The following is a 20,335-nucleotide window of genomic DNA, read 5'->3' on the forward strand; positions in this document are numbered from 1 at the left end:
TATTCTGAAAGTAGTCAACTTATTTATATGAACATGTCAATCTGTTTCTTTTTTTTATTGTATGAATCTATATGCATTTGTAACAAGAACTATTGATCTTCATATTGTGAAAGTTTTGTAGTCCTAGATTTTCTTTAAATCTGGTCTTATTTGGCTTTTCATGGGCAATTAATCTGGACAGGAAAGATGGCATGAAAATCATTTACTGTGATACGGAGATATGCTTGTGTGAATAATTCAATTTGAACTCAGGCTTCAACCTATGCCTCAACTGCTTTGAATATGCAAATATACAAATAACAAGTATAGATAATGAACAATAGAAACTTGTAAACTAGTAGATTCTTGTACAACATAATTTGCAAACATACATAAATCCAAGCTTAAGCACCCAACTTTGGAGCATAATTAATCAATTCATAATATTAATCAATTATATTTAAAAATTCTCTGGCGTGAGAAACAACAATAAAAGTTTTAGGCCACTTCATCAGATATGACTCCAGTCATTTCTTGTGTAAAGCTTAGTCCCTGAAAAAAGAAGAAGTTAATTGTCAATAAATTTAAAACATTAGATGCAACAAGGATGCATATTCAACCAGAGCATATGAAGTTTTCCAGTGCAAGTGAAATTTCTCAACAGCTTAATATTTTGGCATCAGTTGAGGTCTACTGTCGCCTCTATCTGAGCTTTTATTAATGAATTAAATATTGAGAGGTTAATAATAAATTAGGATTGAAAGTAGCTAGTGTCATTTGTGGCTATTAACAACATCAACATGTGATCCGTACTCAGATATTGGATTCACTCAGCCAAATCACCCTCTTTCAAAATTTATAACCACAAAATTCATCAAACAAAATTCTATTTATAGATAAGCAGACCTATAAATATCATTTTCCAAACTTTAAAGACAAAATAGCAAGGTGGGCACCTGGATAATTGGGTCTTTGTGCATAATTTAACCATCTGTTAAGAATGTATCTTTTACATAGACGTCACTTGTGTAGCTGGCTTTATGTAAAATGTTGTTTCATTATATATAAATGAAGTCTACAAGTAGGAATTTCGAGCTTAAATCTAGGGAAAAACGCATTAATAACCCAAAATTTCTCAGAATATTGGGAATGATACGTGCTAACAGCATCCATCTAGCATTTTAAATTTCACTAACCCACTTAGTCACTATGCTTTCTCCACAATTTGACTTTTTAGCAAAATACATGTGATTGTGAGACCAATACTCTTGAGTTCTCTTCCATTGCTAAAACGCATAAAATGGTCACAACAAGGACTCAACTTCTCTAAGATTTTTGCGAAACTACATGCTAAAAAAATCACAAAATGCATCACCGTACCAAAATATATAAAATATGTAGATAGGTCCTAATAAAATTTATATTTTTAATAGTGCTGGTATGAAGGCCTGACAAGATGTAAGAAAGTAATTTGCATCTAAACCCCTATAACTTTTGCTGTTATTTTAATAACCTAATTTTATAAACTTTCAATAAGATTAAAGCATTGTTTATAGATACCAAAGTCCTAATTAAGTGAAAACCATTTTGTCAACTTCATTTCTAATTTATTTTATTGGTTTAACATGTGCCAAGGGCAATTTAGGAAATTTGTTAGTATGCATGCTTTTTTCTTTATGTCCAGATCAGTTCACAACTCCTTTTTAGGTGATTTTTATTTCTAAATTCTCTAAACATCAATATTTAATTACTGGAGCAGTTTCACAATTTTTGGAATTTTGTAAATGTATCAATCAGAGGCACTTGTAAAACTCAGCTCTGGATACCAGTAGTACTGTACCAGAATTGTAGAAGATCCAAAAAATTACCTAATTATCCAAGAAGTCACAACCAGAATACCTGCTCTCTCTTCTTCTCACTTCTTGGCAGCTTCAGCTCTCTGTTGCCTTATCAAAGCTAGGCGCTCTATAATTTATTACAAAAGAGTTGAGTTCCAGTATGATTTCACAATATAAATCTTCAATGGACCAAAAAGAATAATAAAATATTCTGAAGCTTTTTTTGAAGTACCTAAATCTTTACGAGCTTCTTCTGTTTTCCACTGTTCTTGAGAGTTTTAGTAGATTAAAATCTAACCTTTCGCATCTTAAGAGTTCAGTTGTTTTACCAAGCTGCAAGATAAAAATTGATATTATCAAATTAGGCAGTAAATTCAATCATGTCTACACAGATTCACCAGTGACATACATCTTCACCTCAATGTTCAAGGGAAGCATCAGAAACGAAATTTGAGGAGCTAACGAAACTTGAAAGAGAAAAATCACTTGAAAGTGAAACCAAGCAATTTTGGAGATTAATCGAAGGCTTGCTCTTTCGAGATAATCAAACACACGAGACAATCTCCAAAATTTCGTCTGATCAGGATCCGAGCTAATCCAGCCCTAGGTGAAACACACGAGACCAGAGTCAAACAATATCGTAGAGGAAGGGCAAGTGGCGCGCGGGGAGGAAAGTGCGGGGTGCACGCGGGGGAGGGAGCTAAGGTGAGCGCGAGTCAAGAGGGCCAGGGAAGGGAAGAGGTGGCGCCCGCGGGAGAGGGGGGCTGAGGGGAGTGCGAAGCAAGGGAGGGGCAGAGGAAGGGAGCGCATTGGATGAGGAAGAAGAGAACTGGAGACGAATTGGACGAGTTTTTTCGCTGATGAATTTTTTAATCTGGTCCGTTGATCAAATTTCTTGATGGACGGTTCATATTTGGAGGAACGGTGGAGGCATGAGAAATAGAGGCAGTGGAACCCTCCTCATATATATATATATATATATATATATATATATAGAGGTAGGCTAATATACAATCGATTGTTCGTGAGGTTCTGTACAACCAAGTCATTTTTCAATTTTTAAAGTCCAAATGATTGATCCAAATCGTTCATCTTGTTCTCCATATTAATATGTGCTTGGAGACCAAATTTTATATTTTTCTGAATTTTTTTAGTATTTATTAAGCCACTTTGAAAATCGCTGATCCAACGGTGGCTTCTGATTTTATTATTTTGTTAAGCCACCGTTGGATCAGCGGTTTTCAAAGTGGCTTAATAAATACTAAAAAAATTCAGAAAAATGTAAAATTTGGTCTCCAAGCACATATTAATATGGAGAACAAGATGAACGGTTTGGATCGATCATTTGGACTTTAAAAATCGAAAAATGACTTGGTTGTACGGGACCTCAGGACAATCGATTGTGTATTAGCCTACATCTATATATATATATATATATATATATATAAATTTTTATTTTGAAATCCACATAAAAATCTGTATATACGTCCGCATACCGCATATGCGATATGCAGTGCTCTTCTGCATACATGAACAGAACTGCATTTTAAAACACTGCTTTTGGCAAACGATACTTTTTAAACTTTCGTTCCTTCTGCATGGTCTTCACCAATTGATAGTTACATGAACCGAGAAATTATTGATATTTCCCTTCCCCTTCTACATCAAAATTAAAAAAAAAAAATTCAAATCTAAAAATATGGGTTCCACATACGATTTGCTTATGTATTGTCATTTATTAATATACCACGTCTATTTAATATCAACAGGCCTTTACCCTGATTTGGGGCCAGAAGTGAAGGAAAGATCTACTAAATGACGCGTCCATTTCTTCGTTGAACCGAATTAAGTGGGCCCATGTTGTAAGTAATTGTGGACTCATGGAACAAGATCACCAATAAATTTCCTTGCCCCCATTTACTTCTCTATTTCTTGTCCTCCAACACTCTCAGTACCATTTCACCATTTGTCACCTCTCTCTAGTCTCTAACCTTCTTCTCGGCTCTTTATCGATCGTCTTCTAGCATTTTGGCGATCGGTTGTTTTTCGAGAGGTGAAAGCTCTTGCCCTTTTTTATTCCCAAATATCATCTTCCTCGATCATCCGTTTTTCTATTTTTCTCATCTTTTTGTACATTTTAAGTTCGATTAGACTTTTCTTGCACTTACATTAAAATCTGGGTAGGGTTTTTGGTTCCTCGGAAAAAGAGGGAATTATTTATTTTTCCGTACTTTTTTTTGTTACGGAAAGGGTTTCTTGCATTTATATTGGTACTTGTGAAAATGCTGAGTGGGAAACTTTTCTTCTCTCGTTGCTTCAAGCAGAATAATTTAATTTAGATTAGTTGTACTTATTACTGCAATTTTTAGAATATTGATCGGATCTATATTGCTTCTTATTGTGAGATTGTCGATTTTATGATGTAAAACCCCTCTTTTCTGGTTTTTTGTAGACTCTTTTTTCTTGATTATTTCTAGATATGTATAATAATTTATTGTTGCTGCTTTGGTTTGAAGAAAATGTTAATTTCATTCTTGGAGGTAAAGAATAAAGTGGAATTTATGCCTATTGTTCTCTTTATGATTTTTCTTTCCCCTTCTTTTTAGTTCTTGATTGTATAGACTTAAGTACTAACATCAAGTTAAATTTCTACAACAACCGCTGGTACAAAACAATTCTCCTGAGAAAGATGTTGATATCTTGTTCCCATTTAATATAGTTGTATAGTTCCCAGGTATTTGATCAACAACATTAAATAAAGAACAATTTTGACTTAGGGTTTAGGATCTGGGTTTCTAAGTAAATGTTCAGTGCATTCAAACAAATGTAATATCTTCTTACATTTTGCATTTCAGTGTCCGAACAAAATGAACTCCCAGAGGGGCAATGGGAGCCGAGCTGACATATCTAACAAAGGTAAGGGGGTCGCAAACCCGGATTCAATAACCCATGACATGTCGGGTCTGGGCATGGAGAACCAGCAAGATGATGGTTGGGAGGTCATTTCCAAGAAGAACAGAAACCGGTCTGGGCCTGCATCTGCCCCGCCCCCTGTTCATCAGCCCGCTCCTTATGCATCTGCCACTCCTCAGCCAAGATGGGGTGGTAATGGGTCTGGTCGTGGTCGTAACGGTTCTGGAAGTGGTTTCATTAACCTGAACCCGAAGTCATGTGTTAACTTGGCCCCCAATTCAGGTTCGAATCCGAGCCCATGGCCAGTGACTCCTGACCCACGTAAACCAGTTTCTCGGGCTAACCCTAAGCCGCAGCTTCTACCACCTCAACAGCCTGTCCCTCCACCTTCTAACACAGGTGCTACTCCTCCACTTGCGGGCGGATGGAATTGGGCCGCTAGGGCCCGCAAGGCAGGCCCTCAGCCTAATGTGGAAGTGGTGCCACGCCCACCAGATTCTGACCCAGATACTGAGAATGCCTCTGACGACAATGACGACGATGATGATCTGTCTGATGACAGTGATGATGACCTTATTGATGATTATGACTCTGATGCGAGCCAAAAAAGTCATGGGACTCGCAAGCAGAACAAGTGGTTCAAGGCATTTTTTGACGAGCTAGATAGGTGAGGATTGTATTGGTACTTTGATCTTTCATTATTTTTGTTGTTTGTTGTTATATCAGGAACAATTGTTATGTTATCCATTTATGTCTATGGTTTCCTGGTTATAATTTGAAATTTCTATTGCCAGATCTAATTGCAGTTGGATAATAAACATAAACATAAAAAGTTAGAGAATCAATAATAAACATAAAAAATAGATAATGGAACAACTAACAAAGCATGATACTAACAGCACAGATTGGTAATATCTTGGTACTGGCAAATAGTGGTATGGTAATGAAATGCATTAAATTAATCTGATGCCATGCCTGGTCTGTTCAAATAATTATGCTCAAGCGTTCTATTTACAATATATCTAATTTGTATTGTTCAAATATAATACTAAATATGTGCAGGCTGAAAGTGAATGAGATAAATGAGCAGACAAGGCAATGGCACTGCGCAGCATGTGCAAATGGGCCAGGGGCAATAGAGTGGTTCAAGGGTCTTCAGCCGCTGATGACCCACGCTAAGACAAAGGGGGCTACCCGAGTCAAGCTGCACAGGGAGCTTGCTACCCTTCTTGAAGAAGAGCTCAGACGCAGAGGCACTTCTGTTATTCCCGTGGGAGAGCAATATGGCAAATGGCAGGGGCTCAAAGAGACCACCACGGACTATGAGATAGTCTGGCCCCCCATGGTTGTTATCACGAACACCTTCCTCGACACTGATGAAAATGACAAGGTTTCATTTTTTTTATTTTTTTTTTCTGTTTTCTTTATTTGCTTTTTGTTCAAGATGATATCTTGTATTGGGGGTTTGAGGAAATTCAGCTTGTGGTTTATGTTTATACTGGTCTTGAATTTGTGCTTATTTATTATATATTAATAAATCACAAAAATTGGGCATTCAAACTTTGCCTGATGTAATAGTGGACTTTTCTGTCTTCTTTGTGAGTTTGTGCATTTGAATATTAGGGGTGGCTTCTTTGTCTGTGCATTTTTTCATTCTTCTTGTTTCTTTGGGAGGTTTTGTGTGTGTGGGGATGGGGGGGGGGGGGGGGCTTGTGCTGCAACAAATACCCACTAATAATCTCTCTATCAACACAGTTAGTATGGAAACCTGTTGGTTATTGCATGCTAAATGTTCCATGTTCTCTGTACATGCATTTTTCCTTCTGGGGGGTTGAGTTACATCAAGTACCCATCTCTATCAACACAGTAAGTATGGAAACCTCTTGGTCATTGCATGCTAAACGTTCCATTTTGTACTAAACATTTGGCAGTCTATTGGCATGGGTAACCAAGAGTTGCTGGACTACTTCAGCCCTTATGCTGCTAAGAAGGCACGCCACTCTTATGGACCAAAGGGGCACCGTGGGATCAGTCTTCTAATTTTTGAAACTGATGCAGTGGGTTACATGGAGGCAGAGCGTCTGCACAGGCATTTCGAGCAGCAGGGTACTGACCGGCGTGCATGGGACAGCAAAACAAAATCGCGGTTCCTGCCTGGAGGCCAGCGCCAGCTTTTTGGATACCTTGCTCGCAAGGAGGACCTTGAAGATTTTAATCGGCACAGCAAAGGTATTCATTAATAGTGTGCATGTCTTGATCATGGTTATTATTTGCATAATTCATTGTATTTGCTACTTAATCATGATAACTCATATTAATATTTGAATAGCAAATGTTATTCTATACACTGTAATTTATATGTGAAGATTGGTTGGTGATGATGTCAAAGGCACCCGATTGCTACAGGGTTAACAATTAACAGTATACTAAATTACACTTCCGTATTGACATTGATGATGAATTTCATTTGGGGTGTTGCTTAGCTATACTAAGATACTTGCACCCCCACATACAACATAACACATAATTGGGTGTTATATCATTGCCGAAATTGGGGCATTGCTTAGCTATTAAGGTAAGCATTTTCTTACATTCTAACAAAAAGCACGTCCAAAAAATGACAGGGAAGACCAGGCAGAAGTATGAGATGAGGTCATACCAGGAGATGGTTGTGGGACCTATGCGGCAGATGAATGAGGACAACCAGCAGCTGCACTGGCTGCAGAGGAAAGTTGTGAAGCAGGAGCAGCGCTCTAAGGTGATCGAGCAGTCATTTGACGTTGTCTCCAAGCGCCTCCGTGACTCTGTCAATAATGTTGACCTTGTTCGGGAGCGTACTCGCAAGCATCATGAGGAAACAAAAGAGGAGGTATGTAACAATAATAATTTTCTACTCATTTTTTTCCTGCTGTATAATTTATGTATTGTTGCTGGGTCTGAAGTGTACTGGAGGTAACTAATTTTCCTCCTAATTAATGCCCATTTTTTTAGCCCCATCTAATAGACTTCAATGGGAAAAAAAGACATCATGTTCTTGCACTGGATTCTGATTACCGAAACTTGGATTGCAATCTTTGATGCTTTTCTGAACATAATTAAAAGGATTGTCACTCATGTGCGTACAAATGTATGAATATATTTATTATAGGGATTGACTGTATGTTTTTGAGATAACATACAAATTTCAATAAAATTGTGGACAAATGTTTAATCCAGACAAGTGGTTAGCTTAAATTTTCAAAGAATGAGAAAGGAAATTTATCAAGTCTCAGTCAAAAGCAACATCAATCATAAATTATCTGGAGCAGTCAAGTAATGTTTTAGGTTTCTAATTTCAGATGGACTACCTGGAGCAGTTTTTCAAGGAACAAATAGCAAAGGTTCACAAAGCAACAGAAGAGAAGGAAAAGAACTTCCAGAGCCAGCTGCAAGAGGAGCGCTTCAAGGCCACACAATCTGACATTGATGTCGGCTCCAATGAAGATCGTGAACTGAGGTAGGAAAAATTGGTTCGTACAGCATTACAGTAGCATTATAGTAGATATGTTGTGTGTTGCTTTACTTGTAACTTTGCACTTGATTGCAGGAAGAAGGAGATTGAGTTGTTTATTGACAACCACGAGAAGAGCGTAGAGGATTTTGAGTCCGCGAAAGAACGTCTGATGAATTCGCATGAGGAAAATATGGTGCAACTTAAGCGAGAATATCTAAAAGCGGAGGTGGAACTGGTGGAGGAGCTGGATGCTAAACTTACTGAGTTAATGGAGAAATATAAGCCATCCACTTTCCAGGCCTCTTCTTCGAGCAAGTAGTCTAGTTCAAATCTTAGAATTTTAGTGGACCTTTGTTACTATCTCTTTGCTTTGATGAAGAAAGTTTGATAGTTATTGGTAGTTCTAACAGACTGTTTCAATGCTTGAGTATGACACAGGAAAGAAGCCTTGGTTGCTTATAATGGAGCAACACTAAAGCTATAGTGGTGCTTATGAATGATAAATGGATCTCGGGTTAAATTGCTATTTGCTGTCTGTTGTTATCATCTTTCTGAATCATGTTGCCTCTCTTCTAATTGGAGTTTTTAATTTAGCACCAAACCATTTTTTCAACTGATATTTGAAACCCTTTGTGCTGTCTGTTGTTATCATCTTTCTGAATCATGTTGCCTCTCTTCTAATTGGAGTTATTAATTTAGCATCAAACCCTTTTTTCAACTTTTATTTGAAACTATCTATTTATAACACCCTGGTTTGAAAGTAACTTTCTTTGATTTCAAGTGGAATGCTGCATCTTGCATCTCATCTACTGAACAGCATGTTTTTTTTCACATGCGATTAGTAATATTTGTTTCAGCATCCATCAAGCTGTTTTTCACATTTGTTTAATCATCCTGTAACTGGATTAGCAAATTACATAACATACAAAGCCAAACATGAAATTTGTATGCTTTTATCAATTCATCTTCAGCAAAATCAAGTACACGCAAACAGCTATCTTCGTCAGTCTGTTCTTTGCTTCCTCACAACTAAAGCTGAGCCAGCTGTTGAAGGTTGATGGGGTAAATATCATCAGGTGGCCCAGTATATGCTCGCTTTGCAAGGATCATATTCACCGCTTCTGTTGGGTGAAATGCATCCCAAAATATATACTCGTCCCTCTCTGTACATGGTATTGCGAAAGGAAGACATGTTATCTGTCCATGGTTTCTCCCTACCCCACAGCATCCCTCATCAATTACAGTAAATCCTGAAGTTGCAAATTTTTCTAAATTTAGTCCAATGTCATGTGCTACTAATTTATTCTGAAGTTTCATGTTGATGCAAATTGTGAATGACATCGTGTTTCGTAATCTTATAACATGGACCGCAGGTATTCTGCTTAGTTATTCTATAACAAAAATATCAACTTCATTCAAGTAAATGAAGATATTCATATTTGGTTTTCCAAAAAAATAAATAAAAGAAGATGTGTATTTTTCCCTAAAACGAGAAAACTATGTATGCCCCTTTAAAGACGAAAAGAAACAAAATAAAATTGTTCTACTCAGTCACTTACCATACTTTGTGGGATTGCCGAGTATGTCTTCTAAGGCATCAAAAGTATTGCCATAGAGAAATACAGAACCGGGATGGTCTGTGTTCAACTGCTTGACCAGTGACCTCAAACCCCTATTGAAGTAACCGACCATCTGATTAACCTGACCAACACATTGATCAGTGGAGCCTGTACTGGAGGCCCTTTGATTTGGTATGCAACCCAAGGGCCCCACTCCTGCTAGTAGGAATTTCCTTATACCTAAACTTAGTATCGCCTGAAGCACAAAAATGTGATAATTTTGAGCACTTAATTAATGCACAGGCACATTATGGTTTCAAGCTGTAGGAATGGTATTCTGAACAAAATAACTACAATGCTTGTTTTATGTTATTTCAGTATGTGTTTTTCTTTTAATCCTTGACTTACCAGGGATCAGCATTGAACTCTCTAACAAAATTCCTATTGGATTAAGATTGTTGTTGAAACTAGTATGCACTGTGCCATTGAGGGTCTTTCATCGGTACATATGCTGATGCCATTAAAGCGATCCATTCCAATCCTAGGCCCAGGTCATAATTTGTGTGAATAGAATAGAATAATTTCACATACCAGTATCTGTCTGGTGTATTCATTGAGTAGAAGATTGGCATATTGCTCAGGAGTGTATGTATAGCTGGAAGTGTACAGTGTAGGGAGTAAGTAATTATTGATATAATCGTTGCTCCCTAGCACCATCACCACAATTGATTTTGAGAGAAATTTATTGTAATCATCTTCATGGCTAAACGAAGCCTTTATCTCAGTCAGGTCTTCCTCAAAGTTCAGCACCTGTTGTTTCAAGCTATACCTGCCTCCCTGTCAATTTATATATTACATTTACATTCACACATCTTCTAAATGCAACTTCAATTACGTTCAACTCAGCCAAACTGTAGTACTTCTTTATTTTTAAAAAGAAGACTATTAGTCAATTTTTTATGAGGCAGAGATATGATATGCTTTGATTTGGCATTGTTGGTTGAGTTTATTACCAGGAATGTACCCGTGACATCGAGAATACCACCTGCGGCAGAAGCATAATTAACTCCAGCGAGTAATTTTGAAAAGTTAAGGTTTGGATTTGCATGAGCAGGAAGATATGGAAGACCCAGTAGATCACCTATTGACCAATTTCTCAAATGTGGTTAGTTCATAATAACACAGTTCATGTCTTTGTATAGTTAAAACTTTGATTAATATGAGCAAATCACACAATAGCTCATAAATCAAGAAACGGGCCTATAAAGCCCATTTTAATTGGTTGGCTGAATTTATTTTAAGCATAATGAGGCCTACCACAAGTAGAAAGTCTTGCAAATCAGAAAATATTGGGTTCAAAAGACGTGAGGTATGGAGATAACCATCCAAGTATCAAACAGATGCATGAGAAGGTAATTTTAAGGAAACCTGTTAAGTCATGCAAAAATTCAATTCTCCAAGAAACATATCAGTTAATTTCTCCATTCAAGCATGATTAACCAATACCCTACACTTTAAGAAAAAAAAATGAAAAAAATAATACGATCACCTATAGAAATAACACTTTAATTAAAACGGGACAATAAAACTTACACATTCCATCAATGACAGTTTTGCCATTGCAAAACCGGCCGGTGGGCCCTTCGAAGAAATCAATCCCATAAGGATAGTAATTTGATTTGGCAATGGAGTCTAGATAATTGTTATTACCATTATCTACCAGCGAATCTCCAAAGACAAACATTGCTGAAATTTGTTGCGAACCATTTGCTCCGTTTACCAGCAATAGAATTCCTACATTAATTATAAGAACACAACATATAATGGACTTTCTGGAGTTCATCCTTATCTCTTTTTTTTTTCCACTTCTTGATATCTTCTATTTTATGAGATGCTGAGTTTGAGATGATGGCTTCTTTTATGGTATGTTTTTGGTAATACCTTATGTAACGGCTGATGGATAAAATGGACCATGAAATTCTGTTCCCAGCATAGAGAGAAAGGAAAAGATTGCCATATTTCATGGCTTGTTTATGGCATGGCTAGGCGGTTACAGTATGCCGAAACACAGAAAATTTCACTTTGCATTAAGTTTTCCCTAAAACCAGTTCCCATTTAATTTAATTTTTCTTTTACTTCATTTTACCTTATTATTTTTTTAATACATGGTGATGCCTATAAGCTTCAGACCAGGCATTTGGGTAGGTCAAAGAGGCAAATGCACTTGTCATGAGTGGGGGTAATAAATTATAATCTTTCACGAGTTTGTTCTCCTCCAAGTATTATTTCTATTCTATAAAATTGAGTCCAAAAATTGAGAAGGAGAAAAATAAGAAAAAGAGTATCCACTCAGTTGTGGAAACACTGCCTGATGGTGCATTGTTACCCTTAAAAAGTGGGACAATTTATAAGAAATAAGAAACACAAAATGTTAATTCAGATTCGTATTTTTGTTGAACACACTATTCTTGTCTCAGTTGTCTATTGGTGATGGGAACTGATAGAATATTTTTGCTGTGTTTCGCTGTAATGAAAACTGATAGCCTTGCCAGAACACTTTGTGCGCCAACAAGAAATTAAGAAGAAAAACAAATTAAACTGGTCATTGCTTTTATTTTCTGATATTCTAAAATTTAAAATCCGAATTCCAAATAATAAATTCAACCTATTTGTGTGGTTTCACGTTATCATCTAAACTGCACTTTGTATTTTTTTTTTTTTTGTAAGCGATCAATTTATACATGCAAGAATTAACACACCAAATTTATTATTTATTTATTTTCACTTCCTCTGCGCATGATGAGATTCAAAGATTCCTTACCGAAAGGCGAAAGCAGATTAGAGACTTTTCAGACCTCATAAGAAACTTTTGTTTTTTGCTACAAGAAAAAAAATGTTGAGTGCTTAATTCTTACCTAATCATTAACTTTAAAGATACATCATCCAATTGCATTTATACTATTAGGTACGGTTCCAATTAGTCCGCTATATTTTGTAGTTCCTGGATAGGTTTTTGATTTTTCATTCACTAAACACTATGTTGTTGACTTGTTGCTAAAAAAAAATAAGAACATATAGTTATCGCTGTTTTAAAGGACTGCTACAGTAGTTATCCGCCGTGATGCATTAATCATTTTGCTATTGTGTATGAATTTCTAAAACATATATAGCATATATTTCTGTGGATTCTTTTTGGGTTTCTAATATGTTTTATACTTGAGTGAGGCTATGATACTATGCATAGTACATACTTGTCTGTAATATAGATTAATATTTTCATTTTTAAAGTTCAATCAATCAATCTGAATCGTTCAACATAATCTCCATATGAAAATATACTTGATCAAATTTTACAATTTTCAAAATTTATTTTTACTATTTTTGTTAAATAGGTAGAAAATTACTTGATCTAAAAATTTTAGACCAGTTAAAAGTAGTGATTTTCTTCCTATCTAAAAAAATAGTACAAAATTCAGTTTGAAAGGAAATTTTATGTGTGAATTACGTTGAGCGGTTCAGATCGACTATTTGAACTTTGAGAACAAAATTATTGATCAATAGTACATACCAATATGCTATACATAGTACCACACATATAGCCTCACTCTTTATACTTTTATTTAATTGAATTTGGTCTAACCAATACAGAGAGTGAAAATTAATCAAGTTCTAAATCCTGTCATTATTTTTATATCATCGTATGTCTTTTAGTTGTACCTTGTATGAATCACCCATCTACACACAACCTTACTTTCTACACAATTCGTCTTATACATCTTTCCACACTTAAGTTTCGATTTTATCCTTAGTTTTTTTCACATGTACTCACAAATTCATCTTATATTCAGCAATGAATTAAGTCTGTGTAACCTCGAGTTTCGAATGAACAACTGTTAGAGCCTTTTGTCTTTAAAAGCATTTAAAATGATTAATTTGAAGGTAAGAGTAGTAAAAATGTCTTTTTTATATATATATATATAGCACAATAGCATCCACGAAAGATACAATTTGACGTAATATTGATAAAAAAGAGAAGAATCAATTTAGTATTCATATTCTAGAAGAAAATAAGTTAATTTGATGAGGGGAATATTTAAATACTTACCCTATGCATAATTCGTGTTCCTACATAATTTTAAACGAAAGTGTTATGTGATTTTATTTTTTTTTAAGGTTCGCTGGCAAGACAAGAATTGTTATCGGAATCTCATTCACAGTATAGAATTAATTTCAAGAGAATCAAGACTTCTCTCTCCCCCCTCTCAGTTGTTCTCTCGTTTGATTAATTTGCATCTAAATCTGTGCATGGTATCAATTGGATCCTAAAATTTGTGTTCATTTTTAACTGAAAATAACAACAATATATACTATACAATGTTGTAAGCAATGTTATCAGAACCGGACCGGACATCAACTCGATAAAGCTTCTGGTTAACGGTTTACTGATTGAACCATCAACCGATGGTTCAACCGGTTCAATTGCTAGTTTATTTATATACCTACGTATATGAGATATGAAAATTATTATAAAATGATCATATATTTTATATAATATTTGTTTCATACTTACATATTAAATAATATAAAAAGTATTATAAATATATTTCAAATTTTAACATTTAAATAAAGTAATAATACATAATTTATTATAAAAGATTGAATGTTTTTAAGGTGGATAAAGCTTATATTTTGTTTGATAATTTGTAAAAATAATAATTTATATCTTAATAAAAATATAAAACTTCAACAAAAATAATGAAAATTAGAATAATTAAAATAGTGATCATTATTACTTTGAAGAGAATTAAACACAAAAATATAGTTAGTTTGATTTAAGCACAACTTGCCTCCTTGAGACGTTATAGTCATATATACATAATTTGTTCTCTTAGGATATCTAATATTTTGAGGACTTATGTGTACATTTTATAGAATAAAATAAATTATAGCATAGCATCTACTTTACTGACTTTACATGTGACGGTGTACGGATGTGACTTGTGAGAAGCTGCTAGCCAATACATTTCTTACTCCTCTCATATTTAGGGCGTGTTCGGCGTTTAAATGGGATGGGGAATAGAAATGGGAATTGAACTAATTTTTACTGTACTCGTGGGAAAAAAAAAATTCAATCTGAGTGAATTTTTTTTTTTCCACGCGCACAGTAGCGCACCGAACAGGCCCTTAATGCAAGAAAAAAGTTGTACAAAAGTAAACCAGCATAAAACTGGGTTTTTAAAACTGAACTACTCACTTTTTTTTTTTTTTATCAAAAGCCGGCCCGTTAAACCAATTTTTAACGGTTCAATGACAGAAGTGGTTTCCTAGACTCCTAGTCGAACCAAACCAGAAAGAGCTCCGATTCTGGTTTAATCCTGTTCAACCGACCGGTCCGGTCCGGTTCTAATAACACTGGTTGTAAGTAATGCTATAAAATGATAAATGGTAAGAAAATAAATTGCAGTATCCTGTTGAAATTAAAATGCTATGAAAGATCGACAATCGAATCCCGGCCTCTCATACACATATTAGGGTTCTCATGGGAGGGTTTTAATTCTCTTCAATTTTCAAAATTTGTCACTCCTTTTAGCAATCAAAATCATCTAAATGGTAGTAACTAAATGATGATAGAATGTAAAATATGTAGGATAAGCTCATACTTGGTATAACTTATTCGACATATTTACTACCGGAAAATTTATAACTGTCGAAATTCTTAATATATATATATATATATATATATATAGGCTGTGGCTAATTTGCTGCCGGCAGCATTTCTGCCGGCGGTGCTGCCACTGTTTTTTCTATTTTTTGATGTTCAAACGACAAATCTAAACCGTTAGATGTTTAATCTATATTATAATCTACTTGGAGACCAAATTTTACATTTTTTGGAATTTTTTTACTATATATTAAGCTGGTTTGAAAACCGCTGATTTCAATGCTGCAGAAATTTACTGAAATCAGCGGTTTTCAAACCAGCTTAATATATAGTAAAAAATTTCCAAAAAATGTAAAATTTGGTCTCCAAGTAGATTATAATATAGATTAAATATCTAATGGTTTGGATTTGTTGTTTGGACATCACACGGCTAAATATAGCCCCGGCAGCACCTCTGCTGAAATGCTGCCAGCAGCAATTTAGACAGACCCTATATATATATATATATATATATATATATATATATATATATATATATATATATATATATTTTATAATAGTGGCACAGGCCACCTGTTTCATTAGAAACGTAATGTTTTGTACAAAATTGCGTGAGCAAGTTTACATCTAAGCATAATGTCTCACAAGTTGTTAAGCAACTTTGAGATGTCTAATAGTCAGGATATAGTAAGCTAAGAAACATAGAACATGTAAAATGCATACAGTCATAATAACAAAATATAAAGGAAAGACTAAGGTGCGGCAGTATTGCTGGCATATGAGGAGCTAGTATGAGTGGTAGGATCAGAGGTATGGTAGTAGGCAGCATCGGCCTCATCACATTCTGCTCTGTCTCTTAGATATTCAGAGAGGTCTGACCCCTCTAAACCAAGACATTGTTCTTCCTCGGAATCCCAAGAGCTGTGTTCCTCCTCTGACGTATCGGTCCCCAAGAGAATTATAATACTGCATGACTGAATTAAAGTATTAATTTCCATTGGAAGGATTAAAGATAGTTCTAAAAATGATTCATCTGAGTTGGACTTGCACCATAAGGTAGTAAGAGAAATTATTTGAGAGCCTAAAGAAGCTATAGTTGGTATTGCTGCATTATTAAAACAAACTTTATTACGTGCTAACCATACCACCCAGATTGTGGCTGCTCTAATGAGTTCAATTAGGTATCTATCTTTTAGGGGTATCCATGCATCTAGCAGCCACAGATCAGTTAAGGTTTCACAGTTAAATACAAAATTATTATGGTTGGCTATCTAGGTCTATAAACTAAATATTATAGGACATGTTACAAATAAATAGTCATTTGTCTCTGGTAAGTTGCAAAAGTGACAAGTTTGGTTTCCCACCCAACTCATTTTGGTCAAGTTGTCTTTGGTTAGTATTTTGCCCTCTCTTAAAAGCCACATAAAATTTTTAATTTTCAAAGGTATTTTAGTTTTCCAGAGGGTGGTATAAGTAGTGTTCTTGATGCCTCCATATTCTAGCGACTTATACAATGAATGAACTGAGAATTGTCTTGAGGATAGCCACCTCCGGTAAATCCTATCAGAATTTGACCTATTAGTAAAAACAGTTGAAAAATATATGGATGTAACTAAGGACTACCATTCAGCAAGGGTGGTTCCTGTAAGTTGCCTAGTAAATTGTAATGCAAGGTTGTTTGGAGTGATGGCCCTTGCAACTGAGATGAGAGGGTCATGCAATTTAGAAAAGATTAGGGTAAATACAGTAAAGTGCACATTCACCTATCCATCTGTCTAGCCAGAAGGATGTGTCCTGACCATTTCCTATAACTCTATTTATACCTAAGTCAACTATATGTCTAATAGATATGATGCCTGTCCAAAAGGAAGAGCATCTGAAAAGGTTGGGTCTTTAAATCTAAAGTACCATTTGGCTAATAAAGAAATGTTCATTCTATCTAAGTTGAGAACACCTAATCCTCCTTGGTCTTTACCTAGACAGACTTGTTCCCATTTAATTAAGTGGTATTTTCGATGGGTAGAAGAAGAATTAGACCAGAGGAATTTTTTCCTTATTCTGTCTATACTGTTCCTAATTTTAACTGGTAGTCTATATATAGAGAGCCAGTAAAGTGGTATAGCTGTTAGGACTGAGTTGAGTATTGTTACCCTACCTCCAAGTGAAAGAAGGGTTTTTTTCCATGTCTGCAGTTTTTTTTTTCTATTTTGGAGACTAAAGGTTGCCAATCAGTAACATTCAATTTTCTCCAGTGGAGAGGGACTCCTAGGTAAGTAATTGGGAGAGTAGATAAAGAACAGCCTAATTGGTTAGCTAAATTGACTGCTAGAGAGTGGGATATATTCAAGGGGACTAGTGTACTCTTACTAAAATTTATTTTTAATTCTGACAAGAGTTCAAAGCCTAATAGTAGGAACTTGAGGGTTTCAACCATGGTTGGGTTGGTTTCAAGGAATAGTAGTGTGTCATCTGTAAAATGTAGATTAAGAATATTGGGGGTATTGTGGAATTGGCCTAGACCTGAAATTAGACCAGCTGTTTGGGCATTGGTTAAGATTTTGTTTAAGGCATTTGCTACTAAGTTAAAGAGGAGAGGTGAGAGAGGATCACCTTGCCTAAGGCCTTTTTTGCATGGGAAGTAAGAACCTTGGGGTACCATTGAAAGATATGCATGTTCTACCACTAAATAAAATATCTTGTATCTAATTAATGAATAAAGATCCAAAGCCTCTGTCTTGTAATATTTCAATGAGGAAATTCCAATTTACTTTATCAAAGGCCTTCTCAAAGTCTAATTTGAGAAGAATCCCCTTTTGTTTTGTGAGTCTTACTTTGTGTAGGACCTCATGAGCACAAACTATGTTGTCTCCTATTAATCTCCCTTTGATAAATGCAGATTGAGAATCATCTATTACCTTGTCTAATCTATTGGTTAAGAGTTTTGTGATCAATTTAAAGCTACAATTAATTAAATTAATATGTCTGAAAATTTTGATGCTGGAAGCATCCTCAGTCTTTAGGATGAGACATATAGATGCCAAATTAAGTTTGGAAGAATCTAAGGTCCTGTTGTAAAAGGATTGGAATAAGATTGATGTCATGTTGTACTAATTCCCAATAAGTCTGGTAAAAAAGAAAGGGTATACCATCTGGTCCTGGGGCTTTGTTTGGGTTACAAGGAAAGATAGTTAATTTGATTTCTTCGATAGAGAATGGTTTTTCCAGAAAAGATTGTTGTTCTAAGGTTAATTTGTCAGAATCAAACCAGAGATTTGGATGTAGAGATATTGTTCTAGTATCAGATGTACCTAAATTTTCCTTAAAATATGAGGTGATGTGATCTTTGAGAATATCTGGGTCATATACAAGAGAGTTGTTAATTTCTAAAGATAGGATATTATTCTTCTTTTTTCTAATTGAAGCTGTCAGGTGGAAGAATTTGGTGTTGAGGTCTCCTTCGAGGAACCATTTCTGCTTTGCCCTTTGTTGCCAATACAATTCCTCATCTTGGTATATCTTATATAATGAGGTTCGGCAGTCCCTCCATTGGGTGTAGTCATCAGGGGTAAGTGTATTAGAGTCATGGAGGGATTCAAAATATTCTAGTTGTTCTAAGAGCTGAGTTTTTTTGTCTCTTCTTCTCACCTTGAATATTGGCATTCCAGCCCCTTAACTTTTGTATTAAGAATTGAAGTTTGTATTTCCAGGAATTACCTAAATCATAATCTAATTGATAAGCCGACCACCAAGTGACAAGTAAATCTGAGAATCCTTCATGTGAAATCCAAGATTTTTCAAATCAGATTGTTTTGTTAGAAAAAATAGACAGGGAGGCAGTATGTAGAATGATAGGATTGTGGTCAGAATAGATTCTGGGTAAAGAATTGACAATTGAGTTAGGGTAATGGATTGACCAGTCAGTAGTGGAGAGGAATCTATCTAAAAGTGCTTTTGATTGAGACTGTAAGGATCTAGCCCAGGTAAACTTTCTATCAGTCAAGATGAGTTCTATGAGGTTGAGGTCAGAAATTGTAGTGTTAAATCTATTGCTAAGTAAGTTGTTGATGGACTTTGCTTTTCTGATCTATTTCTCAACATATAATAATTGTGATCATTTAAGTGAGTGTGTGTGTGTTCAATTTAAAATTTTAGATCAAGTTAAAATGTATTTTCAAAATATTTCGCTACTATGTCTTTACATTTTTTTTCTTCTAAATTGAATCCACAAAATACAATAAAATATAAAAATAAGTCCAGTGAAATATTTCAGATACCTTAGTTATTTGTTTATTTTAAAATTTGAGGGGTGGTCAAAATGAGCATCGCTCAATCAATTAGACATTTACAGAAGCACCCCTCGATAGTGTGGGAAAAATGGCACGGCGGAGCCGGTTCCGTCACGAAACGGCACGGCACGTGTTACTGTTCCGTGTTGTGACTTGCGTGTCGCGTGCCATGACCACCTCTTGATATTTTGGTCACGGCACGCGAAAGATCCGATCACGACACGTAATCACGCGAGTCATGTGTAATTAGGACTGTTAATCAAATGGTGAATCTTGAAGAAACTAACTTAAATTATGAAAAAATAGTTAAACGTGAGAAACGTGACCAGTTATGTTTGGACACGGCACGACCATTTGTGTGCCATGAGGTCAAAGTCACAACGTGTTAGTCACGACACGGCACAGCACGTTTTTTCCACACTACCCCTTGGCCAATATAGCGCACAATATGCTTGATTGATGGACATGTGGTCAAAATCAAAGAGAGAGATTTACGGCACAAAAATGATGCTGTTGTCGGAATGTCTTCATCTTCTTAGCGTATAAGCAATTTCATGATTTTGTTTCTATGTTTTGTTTTTAGGAAGGTTCTGAGGATAGATAGG

The 20,335-nt window shown here is 35.4% G+C and overlaps 2 protein-coding genes and 1 long non-coding RNA gene across 3 annotated transcripts; 1 reads left to right on the top strand and 2 right to left on the bottom strand.

Moving 5' to 3' along the window:
• Positions 1–285: 285 nt before the first annotated feature.
• On the bottom strand, positions 286–2,612 carry LOC144574926 (uncharacterized). Its single transcript, XR_013518379.1, has 3 exons — positions 2,050–2,612; positions 1,848–1,944; positions 286–531 (listed from the first exon to the last, which is right to left on the bottom strand). It is a non-coding gene; the product is annotated as an uncharacterized LOC144574926 (long non-coding RNA).
• A 1,125-nt stretch (positions 2,613–3,737) lies between these two features.
• On the top strand, positions 3,738–8,769 carry SGS3 (XS domain-containing protein / XS zinc finger domain-containing protein-like protein). The gene is made up of 7 exons (XM_078300141.1): positions 3,738–3,870; positions 4,673–5,397; positions 5,793–6,120; positions 6,662–6,959; positions 7,355–7,599; positions 8,069–8,226; positions 8,317–8,769. The coding sequence occupies exons 2-7, from the start codon at positions 4,685–4,687 to the stop codon at positions 8,540–8,542; spliced, it is 1,968 nt and encodes a 655-aa protein (XP_078156267.1). The 5' UTR covers positions 3,738–3,870; positions 4,673–4,684; the 3' UTR covers positions 8,543–8,769.
• A 103-nt stretch (positions 8,770–8,872) lies between these two features.
• Positions 8,873–11,607, bottom strand: LOC144552047 (GDSL esterase/lipase At1g71250-like). Its single transcript, XM_078300146.1, has 5 exons — positions 11,376–11,607; positions 10,796–10,923; positions 10,374–10,619; positions 9,783–10,038; positions 8,873–9,473 (listed from the first exon to the last, which is right to left on the bottom strand). The coding sequence occupies exons 1-5, from the start codon at positions 11,524–11,526 to the stop codon at positions 9,253–9,255; spliced, it is 1,002 nt and encodes a 333-aa protein (XP_078156272.1). The 5' UTR covers positions 11,527–11,607; the 3' UTR covers positions 8,873–9,252.
• Positions 11,608–20,335: the final 8,728 nt, after the last annotated feature.

The sequence above is a fragment of the Carex rostrata genome, chromosome 1 (assembly GCF_964058835.1).
Source record: "Carex rostrata chromosome 1, lpCarRost1.2, whole genome shotgun sequence".
NCBI classification, from domain to species: Eukaryota; Viridiplantae; Streptophyta; class Magnoliopsida; order Poales; family Cyperaceae; genus Carex; species Carex rostrata.

Coding starts and splice junctions, on each gene's coding strand:
- LOC144552047 (XM_078300146.1), bottom strand. CDS start 11,526: ATGTTTGTCTTTGGAGATTCGCTGGTAGATAATGGTAATAACAATTAT. Junction 10,924..11,375: donor AACTGTCATTGATGGAATGT/GTAAGTTTTATT, acceptor ATTGGTCAATAG/GTGATCTACTGGGTCTTCCA. Junction 10,039..10,373: donor AATACACCAGACAGATACTG/GTATGTGAAATT, acceptor TTTGTGCTTCAG/GCGATACTAAGTTTAGGTAT.
- SGS3 (XM_078300141.1), top strand. CDS start 4,685: ATGAACTCCCAGAGGGGCAATGGGAGCCGAGCTGACATATCTAACAAA. Junction 5,398..5,792: donor TTTTTTGACGAGCTAGATAG/GTGAGGATTGTA, acceptor AAATATGTGCAG/GCTGAAAGTGAATGAGATAA. Junction 7,600..8,068: donor ATGAGGAAACAAAAGAGGAG/GTATGTAACAAT, acceptor TTCTAATTTCAG/ATGGACTACCTGGAGCAGTT.